Raw genomic sequence first — 23,983 nt, 5'->3', positions numbered from 1 at the left:
AGTTTTAACAACCTTAACTACAACAATGACAGTGTGATGAAAAATATTTTGAACTGATTTCAACAACCTTGAATACAACAATGATAGTGTGATGAAAAAAAATGATAAGCATGTTATGAATGTTTTATTATTAAGTGAATGTCCATTAATATTAATATAAATTTTGATGTACTTAAAATTTTAATAGTAATTAGACGTATAGTCTTATTTCATTTATACTTCTTATGTTTATAAATATAAACTTTGGAGAAGCATTGTATATGATTCTGATTGATCGATAAAATGCGCTCTCTCTTTCCTCTCCTTTTTTTTATTCTTCTTTACCTTCTGTCTTTTTGTTTTATAATACGTTATCAGCACGAGTCTCTTTTATTTAATAATACGGTTACTCCAAATCTGTTGCTCAAGTAGTTGTCGATGCGTTCTAGAACTATTGCAATTTCAATCTTCAATCGAGACCTGTGCACTATGAGTAAGTATTTTATATGTGGGTGATGACGATGATATTAAAAACCTTTAAGTATATTTTACTATGATTTATTTATTATATAATGTTTATTATAATGGAAGATTAATAATGACAACATAAATAGATAGGTTCTAATTTGAAATCTACATATGTTTGCGATGGTGATTAAGAAATAAATAATCAATTGAGGCGTTTAGAAACTTGTTATTAGATTTGGTGCATTCCCTAAAGCGAATGTAAATATAAAGAAAATAAAATATATAATCATGGACTATTAAAAGTGAGAACATAGTAATAAATAAAAGAATAATGAGAATTTTCAAGATAACTCTTCAAATTGTAAAGATAATATTAATATTATTTGTTGATGTAATAGTATATAAAACAAAAATAGTGCCACGCTAATAATTAAGTATACATGAAATGTTACATCAACGAATAATGCTGACCATTACTCAATTAATGACCCGTCAAATTTTCCTTTTAAATATGACTTTATTTGATAAAAATTGAAAGATTGACAGTTAGTTTAGTTAATTGATTTTTTCTTTACTTCGGACCTATATATCAGTTAATTCCCAATTCAATCAATCGATTTGATCTGGTTTCAACAACCTTAAATACAACAATAATAATGACAGTGTGATGAAAACAAAATAACGATAAGCTTGTTATGAATATTTTATTATTAAGTCAGTGTCCATCAAGATCAAGATAAATTTTGATATATTTAAAATTCTAATAGTAATTAGAAGTAGAGTTCTATTTCATTTATACTTCTTATGTCTATAATATAGAGTTTGGACAAGAATTGTATATTATTCCGATTGATCAATAAAATATACTCTCTTTACTTTCTTATTTTTTGTGCTCTTACAAAGCTAAAATGGAAATTAGATAAAACTTAAACATAATAAAAATTTTAGATTGTCTAACATTTCTAAAATTAATAAACAATTAAAAATTACAATAATCATATAAAAATTATTCAAACCCGTTGAAGCATAATAAAAAAAATTCCATCTAACTCCTTATGATTTGAAAAATACCCACTTTACCTTGAGATATAATAAAAATATTAATATTTTTAAGGGAAAAACAAATTTAAAATAAAACGTGGACATTTTGGAATAAGCTCGATTTTGTTTGGCCCGTAACCCAAAATAAAATAAAAGAAGGAAATCCTAAAAGAATCTTGTAGGGCCCAATTTCGGCCCGGGCCCTTGCAAAGACAAAACAGACAAAAGATAAAATGAAAAATACAAAATAAGTCACAAAAATAACAAAAGCCCAGTTTTATAACAGTCCATTTACAGACTTTGGCCCAATACAATGGCCCAATACCTAGAACGGGCCCGAACGGCTCGAAAACTAAGCCAAATTTCGGCAAACCCTAGGGCAAAGGGCTCCTTGCGCCGTAGTCCTCACAAGCGGCCTAACCACATCGCCCCAGCCTCCGTACCACTTCAGCAGCGACGCGCCAACTCCCGTACACACGCCAACGCACAGCCTCGTACTCCGTACCTGCGAAAGAGAACAAACGAAAGCAGCAAAAAACAAAGAAAGAAAAATTGTATTTTCATTTTATTTTATTTTTAACATTCGGTTATAAAGCCTATTGATTTTGATTGTAAAAGGGATTCCCTTTTTGACGAACGAACAAAAACAGAAGCAATACAAATCAATCGAAAAAACAGAGAAGGTGATTTTCCTTCTTTTTTTTAATCCTCTGTTCTTTCTACTTATTTCAATCGATTTCTTTATCATTTTACATCAAAAAAGGGCAAAAGAAAGAGGAGAAACTCACCTGCATTTCGAAGCCTTCGAGTCCCCGCTTGTTTCGCCACAATCGAAACTAAGTGGCGATTTGGGGTTTGTGAGCAAGACCCACGGATCTCCTTGGTTCAATGAAGCCTCAATTGACCACTCTATGGGTCCAAAAGAGAGGCAGAAGAACAGTCGGTTGGGTGACCATCGGTCAGCTGAATATTGAAGGGAGAAATTTTGGGTTTTTTCTTCTTTTTTTTCTTTATGCGAGCGGCTGAGTATTTCCTTAGGGTTGGTTTAGGCTCTTGGGGGGGGGGGGCATTAGGTGATGCCGTTTTGGGTCAATATCAATGGCCTTAAAACGACACCATTTGGCAGCCCCATACCTGATGACCCGACCCACACTAGGTTGAAACCCGCACACGGGTCCTTGAGGGTTAATTCCGTGTTGGGTCCTCCTTATTTGCACAGCGGCTCAATCATTTGTTAGTTGCTTTATTTCTTTTTAAATTTGGCCTTGAAATATGCATGTATTTTCATTTTAGTCCGTGCCTTCACACAGCGTTTCGGGATCGGGGATATTTATATTTTCAGCCCCTGTGAATTCGTGTGTGTTATACGCGGGTCCCTATTTCAGCAGTTTATTTTATTTATAAACTATTCTTTTTATTTTGGTTTCAATTTGGTTTCTTTTAGATTCATTTCTTTTTTTTTATGTTTATTTATTCGTCTAAATCACATTATTTGTACCATTTACTTATTGTGAATCGGGTAAATATACTTTCACATTCTGTATAATACTTCATGTAAATATTTTCTATACACTATTATACATATATTTTTCACTTTGTATTAAAGTTGATTTTATTTCATATATATATTATTGTCAACCTTATATTATTTTTATATATATGATTTCTTCTAAGTTTATTCATGTATTTTATTACATAATCCTGCATAACATAACTTCGAAATTATTATTATGTAAGTGTATATATATATATATTCATTGATGCTTGTGTCTAATTCATATACCCTTTTAAACCTATGTATTTTATGCATATGGTTTTCTTTATATATAAATGTGTTCTTAATCTATTGTGTAATTTACAATAAAATTAATTTAGCCCTATACATATTATCATTTCAATGTTATTTTGCATTTACTTACTTTTAAATTTATATGTATATATTAATACACTTATTATCGTAATAGATTTGTCTATGTTGAAACAGTTTTTACCATACGATTTATCAAGTATTTTCTTTATGTATATATGAAACAATTTTAGAAACTTCATTTTTGTAATTATGAAATTATTATTTTTGAATATTTCTTTGTATTATATTGCTTTTGTGTTTTATATAGCCTATTATTTAAATGTTTTGATATAAAGGCATGTGTATATTTTTTTAGACTAACTTAAAATTTATATTATTATTAAATCTCATGATTTCTTTTACAATAAATTTGTATGCATATATATATTTTGTAAATCTATTTTGTGTATTATATCTCATCACGTATTTTATTATCCTTTCATATTATTTATTATTTAAGTTATCATGGGCTTTGTCAATTTTCAAATGAATTCGTTTTTAAAACATTTTGCATATTACTTGATTCAAAATTTTATTCTATAATATCTATTTCAATAATTATATATTCTTATTTTCTATGCAAAATTGTCAACTTATACATTATGTGTTTTCAAAATATTCATTCTACAATATATATTTTAATGATTGCATGTGTATATTAAGCTTGTCTTTACAAATATTTTTTTAATTTATCAATCCATCGATTCATATAGTGTGTATCGAGTACTTATCATTGTTTTAAAATAATTTTATACCATATTGCTTCTTCGATTTGCATTTTGTTTTGTGCATCTAGTAGTAATCATTTTATAGTATGCCATGTATGCTGTTGTCGCAGATTATTTATTCATTGTTTTATATTGTCACGTTAATTATTCTCCATGCATGATCGAAATTGAATTATATTTCCAAGTTAGTTATACTTAGTTGTAAGTGTTTGTTAGTTGGTTAAATAAATTGTATTGCCTTCACTCTTCCATTGTCGTATTTTATGCGTACACATATTACCCCATATCATCGTTTTCCACTTGGTTTATGAAATGTGGTTTTATAAAATCCAAATTTTTATGATTAATTTCGTCTTATTTCGAGTCGTATTAATATGTTTTAAGCTATTTTTATAATTATTCGTTTAAAAATTCTCTAAAACGAAGGCGAGATTTGATATTTGGCAATTCGTGAAATTGTGTCCTAACGTGCTGGGTTGCAATTTCTCGTTTGTTCAAAATAATCGAATATCCCTTCAAAATTTCACTTATGTCTTCTAAAAATCCTTTAAAACGAGGGCGATGTTCGATATTTGACAATTCGCGGAATCGTGCCCTAACGTGTTGGGTTGCAATTTCTCGTTTGCTCAAAGTAATCGAAGGTCCCTTTAGAATTTCACCCATGTCTTTTAAAAAATTCTTTAAACAAAGGCGATGTTCGATATTTGGCAATTCACGGAATCGTGCCCTATCGTGCTGGGTTGCAATTTCTCGTTTGTTCAAAATAATCAAAGGTCCCTTTTGGATTTCACTCATGTTTTCTAAAAACTCTTCAAAACAAAGGTAATATTCGATATTTGGCAATTCGGGGAATCGTGCCCTATCGTGTTGGGTTGCGATTTCCTGTTTGTCCAAAATGTCGAAGATTCCTTTAGAATTTCACTCATACTCTCTAAATTCTAAAATAAAGCAACGTCTGATATCTAGAAATTCGAGGGGTCGTGCCCTATTGTACTGGGTTTCGATTTTCTCGTTGGACTAAATAATTGGGCATCCTTTTGCGGTTTTCAACTTATAAATTTTTGGAAGTCAAAATTTGTCATGTTTTCGAGGGCATAAAGGATCATGTCCTATCGTGCTGGATGTGGTGCTATATTCCTCTTAAGCAAGAGAATTTTGATGACCAACTCGGGTTATTCAAATATTATCAAAAGGGAACCACATTTCAAATTTTTTTTTAAATTTTAGACATAAGGACATCATTTAATTGATTTGGTACTAATTTCGGGCGTAGTGAGGGTGTTAATCCTTCCTCATACGTAACTGACTCCCGAACCTGTTTTCTCAAAAGTTTGTAGACCAAAATCGTTGTTCTAGTAAACCAAAAATGTTTCATTAAAATAACCAAATTCTTAGGTGATCCGATCACACCAAAACAAGAAGATCGGTGGCGACTCCATATTTTATTTTCGAAAAGTCGATCCCCCTTTTTTTATTTAATTTAAAATTTAAAAAAAGGATGGTTTCGACAAATCTCATCATTGCCACTTTCTCAGTTTCATTTCCCCCTTGTTGCAGCCCCTATCTTTCATCTCTCTTAGTCTCTTTTTGTTTTCTTTTCACTTTCAATTTCTCAAACTCATTTTCCCTTTCTGCCAACCCCATCTAGCCATTTTCATCTTTCTTCTTCCCTTCGTTGCTTTTGGTTTATGGTTACCAATACAGAAAAAGAGGGAAACAGATCGAATTTTTAGCCAAAAGGAAAAAATGGGGATGTGTTGTAATATATGAATTCTTTGTATGCAAGGGATGATTATTCATTTATGCATTTATAAGATTCATGGGACATGACATTAAGGACATTCATGTATACAAAATGATGCATTGCCTTATTAAATATTTATTTTATATGCATTTATGACTAAGAGTCCGACATAATTTGTAAAAAAGAGAATAAGGTTTGGGGTGTGTCATATTCTTTTCTTAGTTAAATTCTATTATTTTTTTAGTTAAACTCTGATTATTCTAGAAATATTTTAGTATGATTAGAACTTTAATCTTAATCTATTTTAAAGAACCTTGTATCCTTATTTTGTGATGCCAACTAGAAAATGGTTTTTCTTTGAGGGCAACAAGATGTAGCCGCATATTGAGTTTTGGCAGTATTTTATATTTCTTGTGAGTGCCCTATGAGATCTAGGGTTTTGTTTATCAGTTTGCTCTTTGAGATTTTGAATTTTGTATTCAATGATTTGGTAATGTATGTTTAGTACATTTAGGTTAATTTTTACCATATTGTATTCTCATTAGTTTATTAATTTAGTGAAAAGTTGAAGCCTCCCTTGCCTGTGGGGTTTCCCTCTTTGAGAGTTTTTCACGTACAATATTTTTATTCATTTTTTTCCATTTTTATTATCTTGTTGTTTATACGAATCGATCTTTAACAAATTATTAATATAAATTAGTTGTTGAATAACTAGATTTCAAGTCTCTAACCATGGAACAAAATCTTTTTTCTTCATTATATCGAGGTAAATTTTTTTATTTCTTTTAACATGTTTTATCTATAAATCTAGTATTTTTTTTATTTATATGATCAGAGTACATTTCTTTACATACTATGCAGGTGAGATACATATTTTATTATTTACATTTATCATATTTACCTAACTTATATCAACTGTTTTTAGAATGCCAAATCTCATAAAGCTTGAATTCATCGCCCCTGATATTTCCGAAAGTAATTACCTATTATGGGTACTTGATGTTAAAATTCATCTTAATGCTATGAATCTTAGATATATTATTAAAGAAGGAAATCCAACATTCCAACACGATTGCACAAAATAAATGATTTTCTTTCATCTCCATCTACACAAAGAATTGAAAATTGAATACCTCAATATTAAGGACTCATTAAACTTTTGGAATAATTTTAAAAAATTTTGAACACTAAAAAAGTAATAATTTTTCCAAAAGCTAGATATAGTTAAATTTATTTATGGTTGTAAGATTTTAAAATTGTAAGTGAATTGTAACTTTTTTACAAAAACATAGGAATATTACAACCACTTAACCGAGTGAAAATTTAGTGGCTCATGTTCGCATGTCATTTTAAAAGAAGTTATGAAGCATGAGCTAATGGTTTTCTTTTTTAATAGTAACATAAGATTCAATGACTACGGAATTAATTTAGTCAACTATATGTTGACTTATTGAGTACTCTTTAATAACTCTCGAAATAAGTTTTTCCTATTTTAATTGTTGGGGATTGACCTGATTAAGCAGTGAACAAGTAAAAATAATAGAAGAAATTAAAAAATTGAACACACAAATTTAATGTGGTAAAACCCCTCCAAAGAGGATAAAAAACTACAAGTAAATATAATTTTACTATAATAGCAAAAGAACGAATAGTATAAAAGATGGAAATAAAAAAACTAAACCCCGAAAACCCGAAAATAAAGAACCCTCAAAACATAAACACAAAATTCCCTAAAAGTGTTATGAGTTTTAATCTCTAACAAGTGTATTTTCTAATGTTGTAAAAGAGCCTATTTATAGGCTAAATTCATAGGTCAAATAATAATAAAATAATCTAGACAAATCAAAGTTTAATTGAAATAAATAAACGTAGTTTAACTAGAAGATTATTTCTCAAATTTGACTAAAATAGGAGTCATACTCAACAAATCTCCTCCTTGACCCATATTTTCACAAAGCTATCTTCGCCAAAGCCCGCCACGAGCCTATCTTGAACTATGCAGGAAATTAACTGAGTCGAATCTGTGCTTAGAAACTGGAAGACTTCTAGCCTTCGACTTGTACACTACCAAATCAAAACGAACCCGGGTCTGATTTTCACGAACACAGTGCCCTAACTTTTCAAAACCTGTATCCAAACAAGAACCTTTCTTCAACGAAACAATCATACATTTTTCCCTCCTATGACCAAGTTGCCTTCGCTCCAAACGAGTTGACTTCGACTCCGCAACAGACGAGGGACATCTAGTTTCACCTGTCACTGTAGAACCTTCCAGAATATAAAGACTGTCAGTTCTTTTACCTTTTAACAAAACAAGAGCTCCACGAGGCACCTTAATTCCGCTCGAATCGATGTTGATTCTACATCCTTTCAAGTCTAAAATACTCAAATAGATGAGATTCTTTAGTAAATTAGGTACATACCTAACATCTGAGAGTGTCCTAATCGTCTCATCGTGCATCCTAATTTTAACAGTACAAATACCAATTACCTTACTAGATGAATCGTTTCCCATGCGTACAACTCCACTTTCAATCGAACTGTATGTAGAGAACCATTCTCTATTGGGACACATGTGGAAAGAACATCCCAAATCTAGGATCCACTCGGACATAAGCTTGGAGTTATCGTTTGTTGACACTAACAAGAAATCATTACCGCTTTCATCAGCCAAATTAGCACCAACTACATCTTCATTGTTACTCTCAACATCTCTTTTATTTCGCAGTTTAAAATAATCTGTTTTAACGTGACCTAACTTTTTACAATAGCGACACCTTTTGTCTCACATCTTTGATGCTACCAAAACAGAAGCTAGCCTATCTGCCTTGCTATCCGAACCAAACTCATTGTCAAGTTTATCTCTACTCAATGAATGACCCTTCACATATTCGAACGAGAGTTTGTCACTGCCATAAATCAGGATTTCCCTGAAAAACTTGTATAAAGGGGGTAAATAGCACAATAATAGCATAACCTGATCTTCATCATCAATCTGAACCTCAACGTTCTTTAAATCATTTAATAGAGTAATGAATTGATTGATGTGATATCTAAGAAGCCCAACTTCATTCATACAAAATGTAAATAGACGTTGTTTCAACACTAAATGTTTAGCTAGAGACTTACTTGCATAAAGAGTTTCTAACCTTTTCCACAAGGCGAATGAGGCCTTCTCTATCAATACCTCCTACAATACCGTATTCGCGAGGCACAACTGGATTGCATATAAGGCCTTTTCATCAAGCTCTTTTCATTCTGTTTGATTTAAATTCTCACACTTTTTCCCGGTAATAACCTTTTTGAGACCGGTTTGAACTAAAATTGCGATCATCCGAACTTGCCACAGATTGAAATTTGTGACACTGTCGAACTTCTCAATTTCAAACCTTATTGTTGTCATCTTTGAACGGACTGATCTACAAATATTGAACTAGCTCAGATACCACTTGTTGGGGATAGACCCGATTAAGCAATGAACAAGTGAAATTAACGGAAGAAATTGATATATTGAGCATACAAATTTAACATGGAAAAGCCCCTCCAAAGAGGATAAAAAACTACAGGCAAAGATAATATTACTATAATGGTAAAAGAACGAAGAGTACAAAAGATGGAGATAAAAACTAAACCCCGAAAACCCGAAAATAAAGAACCCTCAAAACGTAAACACAAAATTCTCTAAAAGTGTTTTAAGTTCTAATATCTAATGGGTGTATTTTCTAATGTTGAAAAAGAGCCTATTTATAGGCTAAATTCATAAGTCAAATAATAAAATAATCTAAACTAATTAGAGTTTGATTGAAACAAATAAACATAGTTTAACTAGAATATTATTTCTCAAATTTGACTAAAATAGGAGTCATACTCAACATTAACTATTACAACAATGAAATACATGGGTATGAGTGTTTAAGTGTGTATTTTTTTCTTGATTTAAGAGATTAAAGATTATGGGTAGAACTAAGAATTACATAAAAAAATTATAAAATAGAAATGTTCACGGTTCAATCCGGTTGTCTTGATTTGGGTTGAGCTTAGACTTATATTTTTAATTTCTTAGTTTGACTTGTTTAATTGTTTAAAAATAATAAAAAATAATCGTATATTAATATTAATATTAATAATATTATAATTAAATTTAAATAAAAATACTTTTTATTATTTTTAAATAATAAAATGGGCCATTTGGACAAGCTAGGCTTAGGGCTTTTTTCTTTTGGAACTAAACTCGGCCCATTCTAGTATGACCCATGAACACCACTACTGACCAAAGAAAAAAAGCTTAAATAGTAAAAAAAATCCTTATAAAATAAATGAATAATCAACTTGAGCCCCTAGTCTAGAACCACATATCCAATTAAGGCTTTAATTGAAAACTAGCAATCACTTAGACTCTCAAAATTATATTCCCCACTGAAACCTTAATGTCCGTTAATTGATGACGTGGTAGTTAACATTAATTATTTAATAGTTGACAGGCACAAAAATTTGAAAATTAATGTGGCAGTTGACGTGTGACAACTAGAGTTAAAAATGATGATGTGATAGTTGACTACATGGCATATTATAGATTTTAAAGATTTTTTATGTTTCGACTTCATATCCAGAATAAACTTGGATAAATGAGTGTCGAAATACAACTAGAGGTGTCCATGGGTTTGACCGAGTTCAGGTTGGGTCTAACCAAAATTGTTAGGCTCAGGTCCGACCCGAAAAATAGGCTTAAGATTTTGCTCAAGTCCGACCCAGATAAAAATGTTAAAACTCGAACTTGACTCGATCCGGCCACCTGTATTTATTTATTTATATTATTTATTATATAATTTTTTTAAAAATATAATACATAAAAAATACTAAAAATGTTAAAATAAATGTTTCCCAACAAATTGAAAACAAATAAATATATATGTATACTTAGATAACACTAATATATGTGCAATTTAACAAGCAAATGCCTCTAAAATAGTAATAAAGTTAACAATAAAATAATAGTTGTACAATATCCAAATAATAACAACAAAATAGTACCAACATAACAGTGAAATGATAGCAACAATGTGAAAAAATAATAAGAAAATAGCAAAAAATAAAAAAAATAGCAAGGAAAAGCAACACTTTTTTTTAATATTCGAGCTAGGCTAAGCTGGGCCTGGGTCAAAAAAGTCTTACCCGAGGTCTGACACATTTTTTAAGTGGGCCTTATTTTTTTTTACTAAAACCCATTTTTCAGGCCTATATTTTACCTTAGCCCTTTCACTTTTCGGACGGACTTTTGGGCTTAGTCCGGGTGGCTCGACCTATGGATAGGTCTAAATACAACTGAACTTGTATGTCAATTTGTCTTAATTCATTCTAAGCATGTCTTTTTAATAATTTATATATTTTATGATTTTTAAAAAAAAAATAAAACTTGATATTTAAAAATTATGTATATTTAGAAACTTTTAGATTTTTTTTAAAATTTTTTATTTTTCTGATATTTTTAAAATTTTTTATGTTGCATGTAACTAACATTCAAAAAAAATGTTTTCAGGATACAAATATACAATTTTATATAAAAAAATAATTTCTAAATTTTAAAAATTATATAAAAATAATTGTTGACAAATTTTGAATGAAATGATTAGGATTAAACATCGCAATCGAAAATTGCAACAACTTAAACATTGATTTGCAGTTTACACGAGCTACAATTATAATTTTTGAGTTAAACGACATGTTTATTATTTTTTTAAAATTGAAATTTTATAGTTTATATTTATTATATAGTTTTAATTTTAATTTTATTTTAAGTTAGTACAAAATTAACGATATTAGAAGCTTCAACAGAAAATATAATTTTGAGCGCTTGATTAATTATTAATTTATTTTACGAGTTATTTTATTATTTAAGCTTAAAATAAAATTAAACAGAGAGTTAAAATTAAATGAAAAATTAAAATAATTTTTTTAGTAAAATTAAAAGGTCTATATGATTATACTTAAACTTTTATATTTTCTTTACATCTAACATTTTTGAAGCTCAAAATTTTATATAGTAATAAATTGTGTTTATTTAAATTTATTTATACAATTATATAAATATTAATATAAAAATATATATTTTTTGTTTTTATTATTTTTAAATATTAAAATGAGTTAGAATCTGACCAATTTAAGGTTGAAATATTTAGTCCAAAACCCAGCCCAAAGTGGGCTTGACGACCGCCCAAAATTTAAGCACCTCTGATCTCTTTCTTACCAAAATTATTAAACTTTTATTTATGTAAGGATCTAATTTATGTTAGAGGTTTATTTAGGTCTAAATTAAAAGATGATATAATTTAGATATAAGTTAAATCTTACGAGGAGCTTATTATAGTACAAATTAATAGGAAAACATGAAATAGTCGAATTACTTTGAAAACATTTCTTTATCACGGAAGCTTTTAAAACCCATTTATTGTTATCATTTTAAGAAACCGTTTCTATTTTCGAAAAACTGTTAGCTTATTTAAGGAAAATCATAATTTGACGTTGCAGTTTATAATCCATGTTCACAGCTCAAAAACCCAAATTAAAAACCAGAAGTCCAAGTCCAACATTACATCAAACTTCCCAAAAAAAATAAAGAATAAGCAAAAGTAGAAAGTTCATAAACCAAAACGTATGTGGTCGTGGTCATCGTCGAGTCCTCCACTACACCGATCTGCCTACTGTTGGGGATTACCTGAACAGATAAACAACCTAAGGGGTGAGTTTTCAGAACTCATTGTGTACGTCCCCACAGTTCAGCATGCATACAAACAGATAACATATTACAGTCATAGTTCAAGCCTGAGCCCTTACAGAATTGATGTGGGCCTTAGCCCACTCAGAACAGAACCAGTTACAACTTAGGGCGTTAGCCCATCTCAGATGTAGCGTGTATAACAGATCAAAATAACAGAAACATGCCCATCAACCCTTGATCGCGTGATTTCATGATAGGTTTTAAATATTTATAATTAATCGTTCTTGAAACTAACTATTATCGCGATGTAGGCAAGTGTACCTATCGAACAGCAGTATAGTTTTAGCAAGATCAGATTGTCGAACCTAAAGGAACTAAAAGTACTACTAATGACTGTCTTTTTATTATCTAACCTAAGAATAATAGGATTTTGTTTTAACTAACTAATTATCTAAACTAAGAACTCACAGAGAATAGAATTGGGGAATTACTTTTGGGAAAATTGATTGAATTAAGATAATATCTAAGGAAAAATCCACCTAGACTACACTTGTTATTCTGGCTCCAAATCGGACGATTAATTCATTTAACTTGTTCCATAGAGATCCCTAAGTTATGTTATTATCCCTATTCAAGACTAATAACGTCTAATCCCTAGATTGAATAATTGAGACCTTTCTCTAATTAACACCCTAGGGTTGCATTAACTCGATCTATGGATCCCTTTATTAGGTTTCACCCTAATCCGGCAAAATCTTGTCACCTTATGTCTAGGTGCGCAAGCAACTCCGCTTAATTATGACAAATGTACTTTTAGACAGGGTCTATTCCTTCTCTGAATAAGAGCTTATCTTGAATCAGTATCCTGGGATATCAAAACAAGAATTAAGAACACATAATTAAGAACAAGTTAAATATTTATCATACAATTCAGAAAATAATAACAAGATTCGTCTTAGGTTTCATTCCCCTTAGGTATTTAAAGGTTTTAGTTCATAACTAAATAAGAAAACATCTTAGAATAATAAAGAATACAAAACATAAAGAAAACCCAAAACTCCTGAAGGGGAATTGAGGAGAGATCTTCAGTCTTGATGATGAATCCGACTTGTAAGATGAATCAATCGGCTTCCTTGGAGTAATTCCATACTCCCTATTCTGTGTGTCCTATTTTCTTCCTCCTCTAGGGTGTATTTATAGGCTTTAGAATGCCTAAGAGCCCTTAAAATTAGCCTTTTCCAAATTGGACTCAACTTGGGCTCGGCAGGGACACGCTCGTGTAACACGTCCGTGTGCGATTACTTCAGGCCGTGTTCAAGTCTGTTAGAATGGCATGGGCGTGTGTTCTACCCGTGTGAGTTGTGCTTCGATTCTGCCAGATTGACACGGCCGTGTGGGCTACCCGTGTGAGGAAGTCCAGGCCGTGTTAATTTTGTACTTTGGCCTATTTTCTCCGTTTTTCGCCCGTTTTTCGTTCCTTTCGCTCTCCTATGCTCTCCTAAGTACAAAACATGAAATTAAAGCATTAGGAGCATCAAATTCACCAATTCTAATGGGAAATCATCCATAAAATGCGTTAAACATGTGGTAAAAATATGTATAAATTACAGTTTATCAACCCTACACACCAACTCCGTCCAACCCAACACACCATGTGGGGATAAAATCGACCCACCCATCCTTACACACCAAATATGGGGATAAAATCAACCCATCTAACACTACACACCATAGAGTACCGTAATGCGGCACATATCATAAATATGCAGCTTAGCTGCCAGATAACGGGCTTATGAAGCCCTTCAGTACTTCCTTCACTTCATCAAACCCACCCCGATGTAATGCATCATCCAAGAATAGCATGCTATAATGTAGATTAACAGACATATACTCATAATCAGAACAGAACATATATTTACATACAAAGTATAACATGTTATCTCACACATCACAATATCATATCGTAGAATAGGGGTCTAAGTAATGCTTACCGAGCCTATGACACGTCATAGTCATCTTGGGCAACCCGTGTAACCTTACAATACATTGCAGAAAGATGGGCTCACACGTCCATGTGGCCTGCCTGTGTAGCCCACACGGCCCAATTGGCCAAGCCCGTATCTCACACACAGTCTCGTTAGCCATCTTACGGCCATGTCCGTCACGACCGTGTCACTCTTGCATGGCCTGGTTCGTCAACCACACGCCCTTGTATTGCCACACGGCCTACCACACAAGTGACCAGGCGCTCGTGTGGCATGGACAGAATCATTTTTAACTTTCGTCGATTCTCGTTTTAAGTGCGTTTGGAGTACACACGTGGTTCGTTTAATGCCTTACCCACTCCCGAGACGATTAAAACCTAAAGATTGAATAGTTAAACCTCAATATTAGCCTTAATCCATGATTCATGTAAACCTTAAAACTGTCAATACCTCAATTTCGCGCAAAGAACACTTACCTTGAAACGCCGATGCACTAGACTAAAATTTCACCAAAGGAAAGCCTACTCCAACCGATCCCTTGCTGTCAACAACATAAAGAACCTCCGATCAATAATTTATGACTAAAACTACAATCACGCTTAACACACTTACCAAAGCAATAGAGCCGAGTGCGATTCCTCAAAGAAAAAACAAAGAAACTAAAAAAGAGAAGTAGCTGAACTTGCAAAGTGGTAAAAAGACAAAGAAGAAATGGCAGCTTGAGGGGTAGGAAGGAAGAAAATTCGGCAGAGAGTCAAAACTTTTTGGGAACAGGAAAATAACTGAAAATTTGATAACCTCCCTATTCTAGTCTCCTTAATTTTCTCCCTCAACCTCTTTACTATCAGAATTTTAGTTCATCTCAAACTCTCACATGACACAAGCAGCAAAATAAATCCCTTGCTTTAGACCTCCAAGCACTTAACACTCCACTTAACCACTAGACTAGTAGACCCATTTTTGCATATTTTAATAAACCAGTAGTTATAAGTCTACTAACCAAAGGTAAGGCTTTATTCAAATAAAAACCAAAATTTTTCCCAAGCTAAGTCTTAAACTTGGGACCTCACACACACACTCGGAACACTTAACCACTAAAGTAGATACTGACTTGTGTTAAATAATTACGAAAACAAATTTATAAAATTCAGGGTGTTACAAATCTACCCCCTTAAAGAAAATTTCGTCCTCGAAATTTTACCTGATTAGAAAAGGTAAGGATACTACTGACGCAACAAATCCTCCAGCTCCCAAGTGGCCTCCTCAGTGCTATGATCCCGTTGCAGCACCTTCACTAAAGGGATAGAATTCCTACGCAGAACCTTAACATCTCGCTCTAGGATCTGAACCGTCTCCTCCTCAAAAGTTAGATATGGTCTAACCTCAATCTCCTTCACAGGCACAATGTGCGTGGGATTAGAACGGTAGTGACTCAACATCTAGACATAGAACATATCATGAATGTATCTAACTCTGAAGGTAGCTCCAACTGATATGCGACTAACCCTACTAACTTCAGAATTTGGTACGACCCAATAAACCGAGGGCTCAGCTTGCCCTTGCGAGTGAAACTCAAAACCTTATTCCAAGGCGAGACCTTAAGGAAAACCATGTCCCTCATAGAATACTCGATGTCCTTCCTCTTCAAATCAGCATAGGACTTCTGTCTGCCCGAAACCACTTTCATTCGATCTCGAATCAAGCAAACTTTACCCTCAGTTTTTGATACTAGTTCTGGACCCAGAACTCGTTGCTCACCCAACTCAGTCTAGCATAAGGGAGTGCGATACTTACGACTGTACAGTGCCTCGTAAGGTGCCATCTGTAAACTAGACTGATAGTTGTTGTTGTAAGCGAACTCTGCCAATGGCAAGTATTCCTCCCAACTGCCTCGGAAGTCTATTACACAACTCCTCAACATGTCCTCCAGTATCTGAATCACCCTCTCTGACTGACCATCTGTTTGAGGATGGAAAGCAGTATTGAAGTCTAACCTCAACCTCAAAGCCTCATGAAGCTTCTGCCAGAACTGAGATGTAAAACGATGATCCCTATTGTAAATGATCGAGACAAGTACCCTTTATCTCTGATTTGATCAATTCATTACGGTTTAACCTGAAGTTCTACCAACAGACTCCCAACGTCAAAAAGACTCAGTCGAGAGATCATCACTCTCAGATCGATCATAGACCTACGGCTTAATGCATCGACCACCATATTGGCCCTACTAGGGTGGTACTCAATACTGTAGTTATAATTCTTAAGCAGTTCAACCTATCGGTGCTACTTAAGGTTTAACTCCTTCTGGGTGAGGAGATACTTGAGGCTTTTGTGATCAGTATAAATAGTACACTTCTCTCCGTATAAATAGTGCCTTTAGATCTTAAGAGCAAAGACTACTACAGCCAACTCTAAATCATGTGTCGGATAATTAGGCTTATGAGTCCTAAACTGACGAGACGCATATGCAACAACCATACCATCTTACATCAGAACACAACCCAAACACACATGAGATGCATCATTATATACTACGAAGTCCTTACCAGGTTTAGGCTGAACCAAAACAGGTGCTTGAGTCAACACGGTCTTGAGCTTCTCAAAGCTCTCCTACTGTTCATCAGTCCACACAAAAGGAACTTCTTTACGCAGTAACTTAGTCATCGGAGCAGCAATCAAAGAGAACCCTTTACAAAATGTGATAATATCCTGCCAGCCACAAAAAAGTACAGATTTTCAGCACACTCTTTGGCTGTTTCCAATCCAACATAGCCTCAATCTTACGAGGATCTATTCGAATCCCGTCTGTAGAAACTACATACCCAGAAATGTCACTTCACAAAGCCAGAACTCACACTTGCTGAACTTCGCATACAACTGTTTCTACGAAGAATTTGTAAAACAACTCTTAAATGCTCATCGTGCTAATCCTCCGTCTTAGAATACACCAAGATATCATTGATGAAAACCACCACAACCTAATCTAAGTAGGGCTGAAACACGCAGTTCATCAAGTTTATAAATGCCGCTAGTGCATTAGTCAAACCAAAGGGCATAACTAGGAACTTGTAATGTTCATAACGAGTCCTAAATGCCGTCTTATGCACATCAGCCTCCTTTACTCTTAACTGATGATATCCTGATCGCAAATCGATCTTAGAGAACACTGAATCCCCTTCTGAACTGATTGAACAAGTCTTCTATCCTCAGAAGTGGGTACTTATTCTTGATCGTCAACTTTTTCAACTGACGGTAGTTGATACACATCCTCATTGTACCATCCTTCTTATTTACGAACAGAACAGGTGCTCCTTACGGAGACACACTGGGGCAAATGAACCCTCGATCTAACAACTCTTGAATCTGAGCCTTGAGTTTAGTCAGCTCTTTCGGTGCATTCGATAAGGGGCAATAAACACCGAAGTTGTGCCCAGAAACAACTCAATCCCAAATTCTACCTTACGATTCGAAGGTAACCTCTGTAGTTCCTCTAGGAAAACATTTGGAAAGTCTCTCACTGTTTGGATTTCCTTAATTGAAGAGTCCTCAGAATCAGCAATACTGATATAAGCCAAGTATGCTTCACACCCCTTCCTACTAACTTTTTTGCCACTAATGCAAATATCACATTAGTCCGATAATCTCCTCGTTCCCCAATCACGACTACCTCAATATCCTCCTCTGTTCTCAGAACAATCCTTTTTGCAGTATAATCCAGACTCACTTGGTGTTTAACCAACCAGTCTATACCCAAAATTAGATCAAACTCCCCAAATGGAAGCTCTATCAGATCAGCCAGAAATACAGTCCCTTGGACCTCTAACGGTACATCTCTAAATAGTTTATTAACTCCAACCGACTGCCCCAATAGACTCACCACTCTTATTTAACTAGAAATGCTCTCAAACAGTAACCCCAAGGTCTTAGACACCGTACTAGCAATGTGTAGAGCCTATATCTATCAATGCAAAGTAAGGTACATTAAAAATGAAGAACGTACTCGTGATGACGTCCAGAGCTTCTCGGTCCTCACGATGACGTGCAACATAAACCAATGCAGGCTACCTCGCCTTAGTCAATCCAGCACCTCTAACTAGTGCTCTCTGTCCTCGGCCCATACTGTTACCACCCCTAGCCTGACTTCGGCCCCTAGGTGGCTACTGAACTACCCTCAGCGATTGTACAGTCTCAATAGTCGGAGCTTGCATCTGGTTAGTCCTCAATGGACAATCCTTGACATGGTGCTCAGTAGACCCATATCTAAGACAGGCTCCAGTAGCCCTCTAACTCTCGCCCGGATGGCGTCTATTACAGTGCTGACAAGTCATCACCCTAGTAAGTGCAACAGTAGGCCCAACCTTCATGGGTCCATAGACCTGGCCTTTTTCCTAGGCCTCATCCCAGAGTTCGAAGGCTCTGCATCCCTCTTAGCCTTCCCTCTATCTCGATTTTAGCGCTCAGCGCACTTTACTTCCTTAGCAATCTTAGCCTTCTCGACCAACACAACAAACTCACGCTCCCTCTGCGGAGCTATCAACACCCTTAAGTTATCCCTTAGACCGTCCTCAAAACAGACACAGTGCTATACTCTATCGCCGCAATGCCTTGCGCATAACGGCTCAACCTTAAGAACTCGGCCTCATACTCGACTACCAAACGATCACCCTGGGTGAGATTCAAGAACTCACACCTCCTAGCATCGATATAACTAGCCCCCACATATTTACTCTGGAAAGCCGTCTTAAATAAATCCCATGTTAGTCTGTCGGGCTGAGTGCCCTCCTTAACTGTCAACCACCACTGGTATGCTTCATCGCGAAGTAGTGAAACAGCCCCTTAGAGCTTCTATTCAGTAGAAAAATCCAGATCGTCCATAATGTGCTCCATGGCCTCCATCCAGTACTCGCCCATATTAGGAACAACTCTAGTGATGCCCCTAAATACCTCGTCCCCATTGGACTGGAGTTGTTCCGTAATCGACCCATGGCCCCCAGAACCAGTTTTGGGCCTAGTGACCCTCTCCAAAATCCGTAACATGGCTTAAGACAATGCGTCGTCCCTAGCCATACGATCATGGGACCCTGACCCAATCTCTTTCGTGGGCGATACCGGCGTCTCGCTAGTATTTAGATTCACAATCGTATCTGATGCTAAGGATTCACCTCGAGCCCCTCTACGGCCTCTAGTACCCCGTCCACGAGTACCAAGTGAGCTTATCGTAATTTCAAATTAATCTGTATTAAAATTTTTATGCAAATTAGTTTAAAATTTCAATATTTGTTAACATATATTTCATGCAATAAAGTTATCAGAGAATCAAGAGTCTGTTATCGCAAGTTGCAGTTTACTACGGTTTTCAGTTTACACTACCTAGAGTGTTTCGATAAAGTCTACTACCTACGGTAGTTTCATAGCATACAACAACATTTTCAACAATTCCAAACATTATATTCTAGGCATGTTTCCAGACAATCCTAAATAGAGTTTCAGGAACTTACAGGATCAGCACTAGAGACTCGGTGTACCATTGGTAATAAAAAATATTACAGATCGTTTTGCAAACCATTCCTTAAAAACCAAATTTAAAACCCAATCCACAGCCGAGTTTTGTAGCCAAGTTTTGTAACCTGGCTCTGATGCCACTAAATGTAACACTCCAAACCTGACCTGGACGTTATGGCCAAATTCGACGATGTCACATGAGAGTGTTTTTAAACAAACTGTATTGATTCATAAAATCGTCCCAATTGTTATCTTTTACTTAGTCGGAAAACATGAAATAGTCAAATTATTTTGAAAACATTTCTTTATAGCGAAAGCTTTTAAAACTCATTTATTGTTATCATTTTAAGAAACCGTTTCTATTTTCGAAAAACTCTTAGCTTATTTAAGGAAAACCATAATTTGACGTTACAGTTTATAATCCATGTTCACAGCTGAAAAACCCAAATTAAAAACCAGAAGTCCAAGTCCAAAATTACATCAAATTTCCCAAACAAATAAAGAATAAGCAAAATTAGAAAGTTCATAAACCAAAACGTATGTGGTCATGGTCACCGTCGAGTCCTCCACTGCACCGATCTACCTGCTGCCGGGGATTACCTGATCAGATAAACAATCTAAGGGATGAGTTTTCGTAACTTAGTGTGTACATCCTTACAGTCCAGCATGCATACAAACAGATAGCAAATTACAGTCATGGTTCAGGCCTGAGCCCTTATAGAATCGATGTGGGCCGTAGCACACTCAGAACAGAAGTTGTTACAACTTAGAGCCTTAGCCCATCTCAAATGTAGCTTGCATAACATATCAAAATAATAGAAACATGCCTACCAACCCAGCACACCAACTCCGTCCAACCCAACACACCATGTGGGGATAAAATCGACCCTCCCATCCCTACAAACCAAATATAGGGATAAAATCAACCCATCCAACCTTACACACCATAGAGTACCGTAATGCGGCACATATCATAAATATGTAGCTTAGCTGCCAGATAACGGGCTTATGAAGCCCTTCAGTACTTCCTTCACTTCATCAAACCCACCTCGATGCAGTGAATCATCCAAGAATGGCATGTTATAATGCAGATTAGCAGACATATACTCATAATCAGAATAAAACATATATTTAAATACCAAGTATAACATGTCATCTCACACATCACAATATCATATTGCAGAATAGGGGTCTAAGTAATACTTACCGACCCTACAACAGGTCACAGTCATCTTGGGCTACATGTGCAACCTTACAATACATTTCAGAAAAATGGGCTCACACGCCCATGTAGCCTGCCCGTGTGGGCCACATGGCCTAAATTGGCCTTAGCCGTGTGGATCACACGGCCTGGCCCAAATTCCCACATGGGCCCTACACGACCCAATTGGCCAAGCCCGTGTCTCACACACGGCCTCGCTAGCTATCACACGACCTTGTCCGTAGCCCACGACTTGGTTCATCGACCACATGGCCGTGTGCTGCCATACGACCTACTACACGAGCGACCACACGCCCATGTGGCGTCAATAGAATCGTTTTCGGCTTTCTCCAATTCTCTTTTTCAGTGCGTGCAGAGTACACACTTGGTTCGTTTAATGCCTTAACCACTCCTGAGACGATCCGAACCTAAAGATTGAACAGTCAAACCTTAATATTTGCCTTAATCCATGATTCACGTAAACCTTAAAATCGTCAATACCTCAATTTCGCGCAAATAACACTTACCTTGGAACCCCAACAAACTAGACTGAAATTTCACTTAAGGAAAGCCTACTCCAACCGATCCCTTGCTGTCAACAACATAAAAAACCTCCGATCAATAATTTAGGACCAAAACTACAATCATGCTTAACACACTTACCAAAAAAATAGTGCCAAGTGTGATTCCTCAAAGCGAAAACATAGAAACCGAAAAGGAGGAGTAGCCGAATTTGCAAAGACGTAAAAAGAAAAAGAAGAAACGACAGCAAAAGGGGCAGGAATGAAGAAAATTTGGCAAAGAGTCAAAACTTTTTGGGAACATGAAAAAGAACTGAAAATTTGATAACCTTCCTATCCTAGTCTCCTTAATTTTCTCCCTCAATCTCTTCACTATTAGAATTTTAGTCCATCTCAAACTCTCACATGGCACAAGCAGTAAAATAAATCCCTTGCTCGTGTAGGGATTCGTACTCCTGACCTCCAGGCACTTAAGACTCCACTTAACCACTAGAGCAGTTAGCCCATTCTTGCATATTTTAATAAACCAATACTTATAAGTCTACTAACCAAAGGTAAGACTTTATTCAAATAAAAACCAAAATTTTTCCCAAGCTAAGGCTTGAACTTGGGACCTCACACACACACCCAGAACACTTAACCACTAAAGCAGATACACATTTGTGTCAAATAATTACGGAAACAAATTTATAAAATTTGGACGGTTACATCAACAAATCAAATAGTAATAGTACAACCATAAGTGTTCCCTGTCATCTACAATCTCAACCGGTGAATCTTAAAATTCAATTCAAAACTCAACTATATGACATATCTAACAAAATCACTACGTAAATTACCTTACCAAGATGTCCAATCCGTTGAACGACTTACGGATAAGATTACATCGATAATCCAACCAAAACACACTAGATGCTCATAAGAGCTAATCCATCTGAAACACTCTAGATGCTCATAAGAGCCAATCCATCTAAAACACACCAATGGTTCTGATGAGCTAGTCTAACCAAAACACACCAAAATAGAGAGTACAACATGAGAGTTTGCAACAATGCTGAACTTCGTTTTACTCAAGAAATATATATATATCACTCCCCAACAATCTCCACTCCAATCCCCCACAACACACTATATCTCAATTGTACTCTATCCCGCGTTCAATTTGATTCAAATATAGAATTTCAACAACTTTTCTCAAATAACTTCATCAATTAATAATCAAATATATCTATTATATCACATTATATCATCAAAAATTTCATATAGATGTTAAATTATAAATTGTGAATTGTAGTAATTGTAGAAGTTCAAGGACTATTCTACAATTTTTCCTTTTCCTCGAGTATCAACTGGGTCTTGATCTAAAATATAAAATTCTTCAATTATTAGCTTAAATTTCTCCTTCCAATGTACTTTACATTTTATACCCTTTTATTTTTTAAAATTACACAATTACCCTAACTTTTACAACTTTTGGAATTTAGTCCATTAACCTGAAAATAATCAAATTAACCATTTTTATTGATTCAATATTCCACTGAAATATAATAGACCCTTAAATAGCCCCTAATAAACATCAATTTATATCATACCCTAAAATTTTGACATTTTCACAACTTAATCCTAAAATCAAAATCTAACATAAAATCACTTCACAAAATCGTCAAACAATATAACCAAAGCTTCAAATACATGGTTATCATAAAAATTATTTAATATTTATCAGTGACAACTTCTAAAATTTTTAACAGATTCAAAAACAAAGGTATAGGATAGTTGGACCTAGTTGCAATGATTTAAAAATTGTTAAAATTACAAGAAACAGAACTCAAAAGCTTACTCATGCAAGAGGTGAACTAGCCGAACCTCAAAACCTAATCTTTCATGGTTTTTTCAGCTATGAAGAGAAGAAATGGAGAAGAAATAACTTTTAATTCCTTTAATTTTGTTTTGATTTTATAAAATTTACCATTTTTCCATTAAATCATGTAATATTTAATAATTTTCATCCATAATGCTGTCCAATGCTAATGCTAGGGAATATTTAATACATTGGTCCTTTCTAATTTGATAATCAAGCTATTAAATGACTTAAATGTTATAATTACTATATTTTACCTCTTTTTCAGTTTAGTCCTTTTTCTTTAATTAGCTATCTAAACGATAAATTTTTTTTCCAAAATTTAATACGACTCTAATGACTTCGTAAATAAAATTTGTGGTCCCAAAACTACTATTCTATCACCACTA

The 23,983-nt window shown here is 34.3% G+C and overlaps 1 protein-coding gene and 1 long non-coding RNA gene across 2 annotated transcripts; both read right to left on the bottom strand.

The window, feature by feature from the left end:
• Positions 1-1,749: 1,749 nt before the first annotated feature.
• Positions 1,750-2,624, bottom strand: LOC121227952 (uncharacterized). The gene is made up of 2 exons (XR_005925472.1): positions 2,277-2,624; positions 1,750-1,993 (listed from the first exon to the last, which is right to left on the bottom strand). It is a non-coding gene; the product is annotated as an uncharacterized lncRNA (long non-coding RNA).
• A 13,108-nt stretch (positions 2,625-15,732) lies between these two features.
• Positions 15,733-16,726, bottom strand: LOC121228046 (uncharacterized). The gene is made up of 3 exons (XM_041111171.1): positions 16,625-16,726; positions 16,089-16,277; positions 15,733-15,948 (listed from the first exon to the last, which is right to left on the bottom strand). The coding sequence occupies exons 1-3, from the start codon at positions 16,724-16,726 to the stop codon at positions 15,733-15,735; spliced, it is 507 nt and encodes a 168-aa protein (XP_040967105.1).
• Between the last annotated feature and the right edge of the window lie 7,257 nt (positions 16,727-23,983).

Source organism: Gossypium hirsutum, chromosome A04 (assembly GCF_007990345.1).
Source record: "Gossypium hirsutum isolate 1008001.06 chromosome A04, Gossypium_hirsutum_v2.1, whole genome shotgun sequence".
Taxonomy (NCBI): domain Eukaryota; kingdom Viridiplantae; phylum Streptophyta; class Magnoliopsida; order Malvales; family Malvaceae; genus Gossypium; species Gossypium hirsutum.
The sequence above is the reverse complement of the archived record's forward strand: the minus strand, read 5'-3'. Positions and strand labels throughout refer to the sequence as shown.

Bases quoted from the DNA above. Each gene is read 5' to 3' on its own strand.
- LOC121228046 (XM_041111171.1), bottom strand. From the start codon at position 16,726: ATGGTGGTCGATGCATTAAGCCGTAGGTCTATGATCGATCTGAGAGTG. The intron at 16,278-16,624 runs GTTAAACCGTAA...CCCTTATGCTAG, and splicing joins GTCTGTTGGTAGAACTTCAG to ACTGAGTTGGGTGAGCAACG. The intron at 15,949-16,088 runs GTTTTGAGTTTC...TTCTATGTCTAG, and splicing joins AGGTCTCGCCTTGGAATAAG to ATGTTGAGTCACTACCGTTC.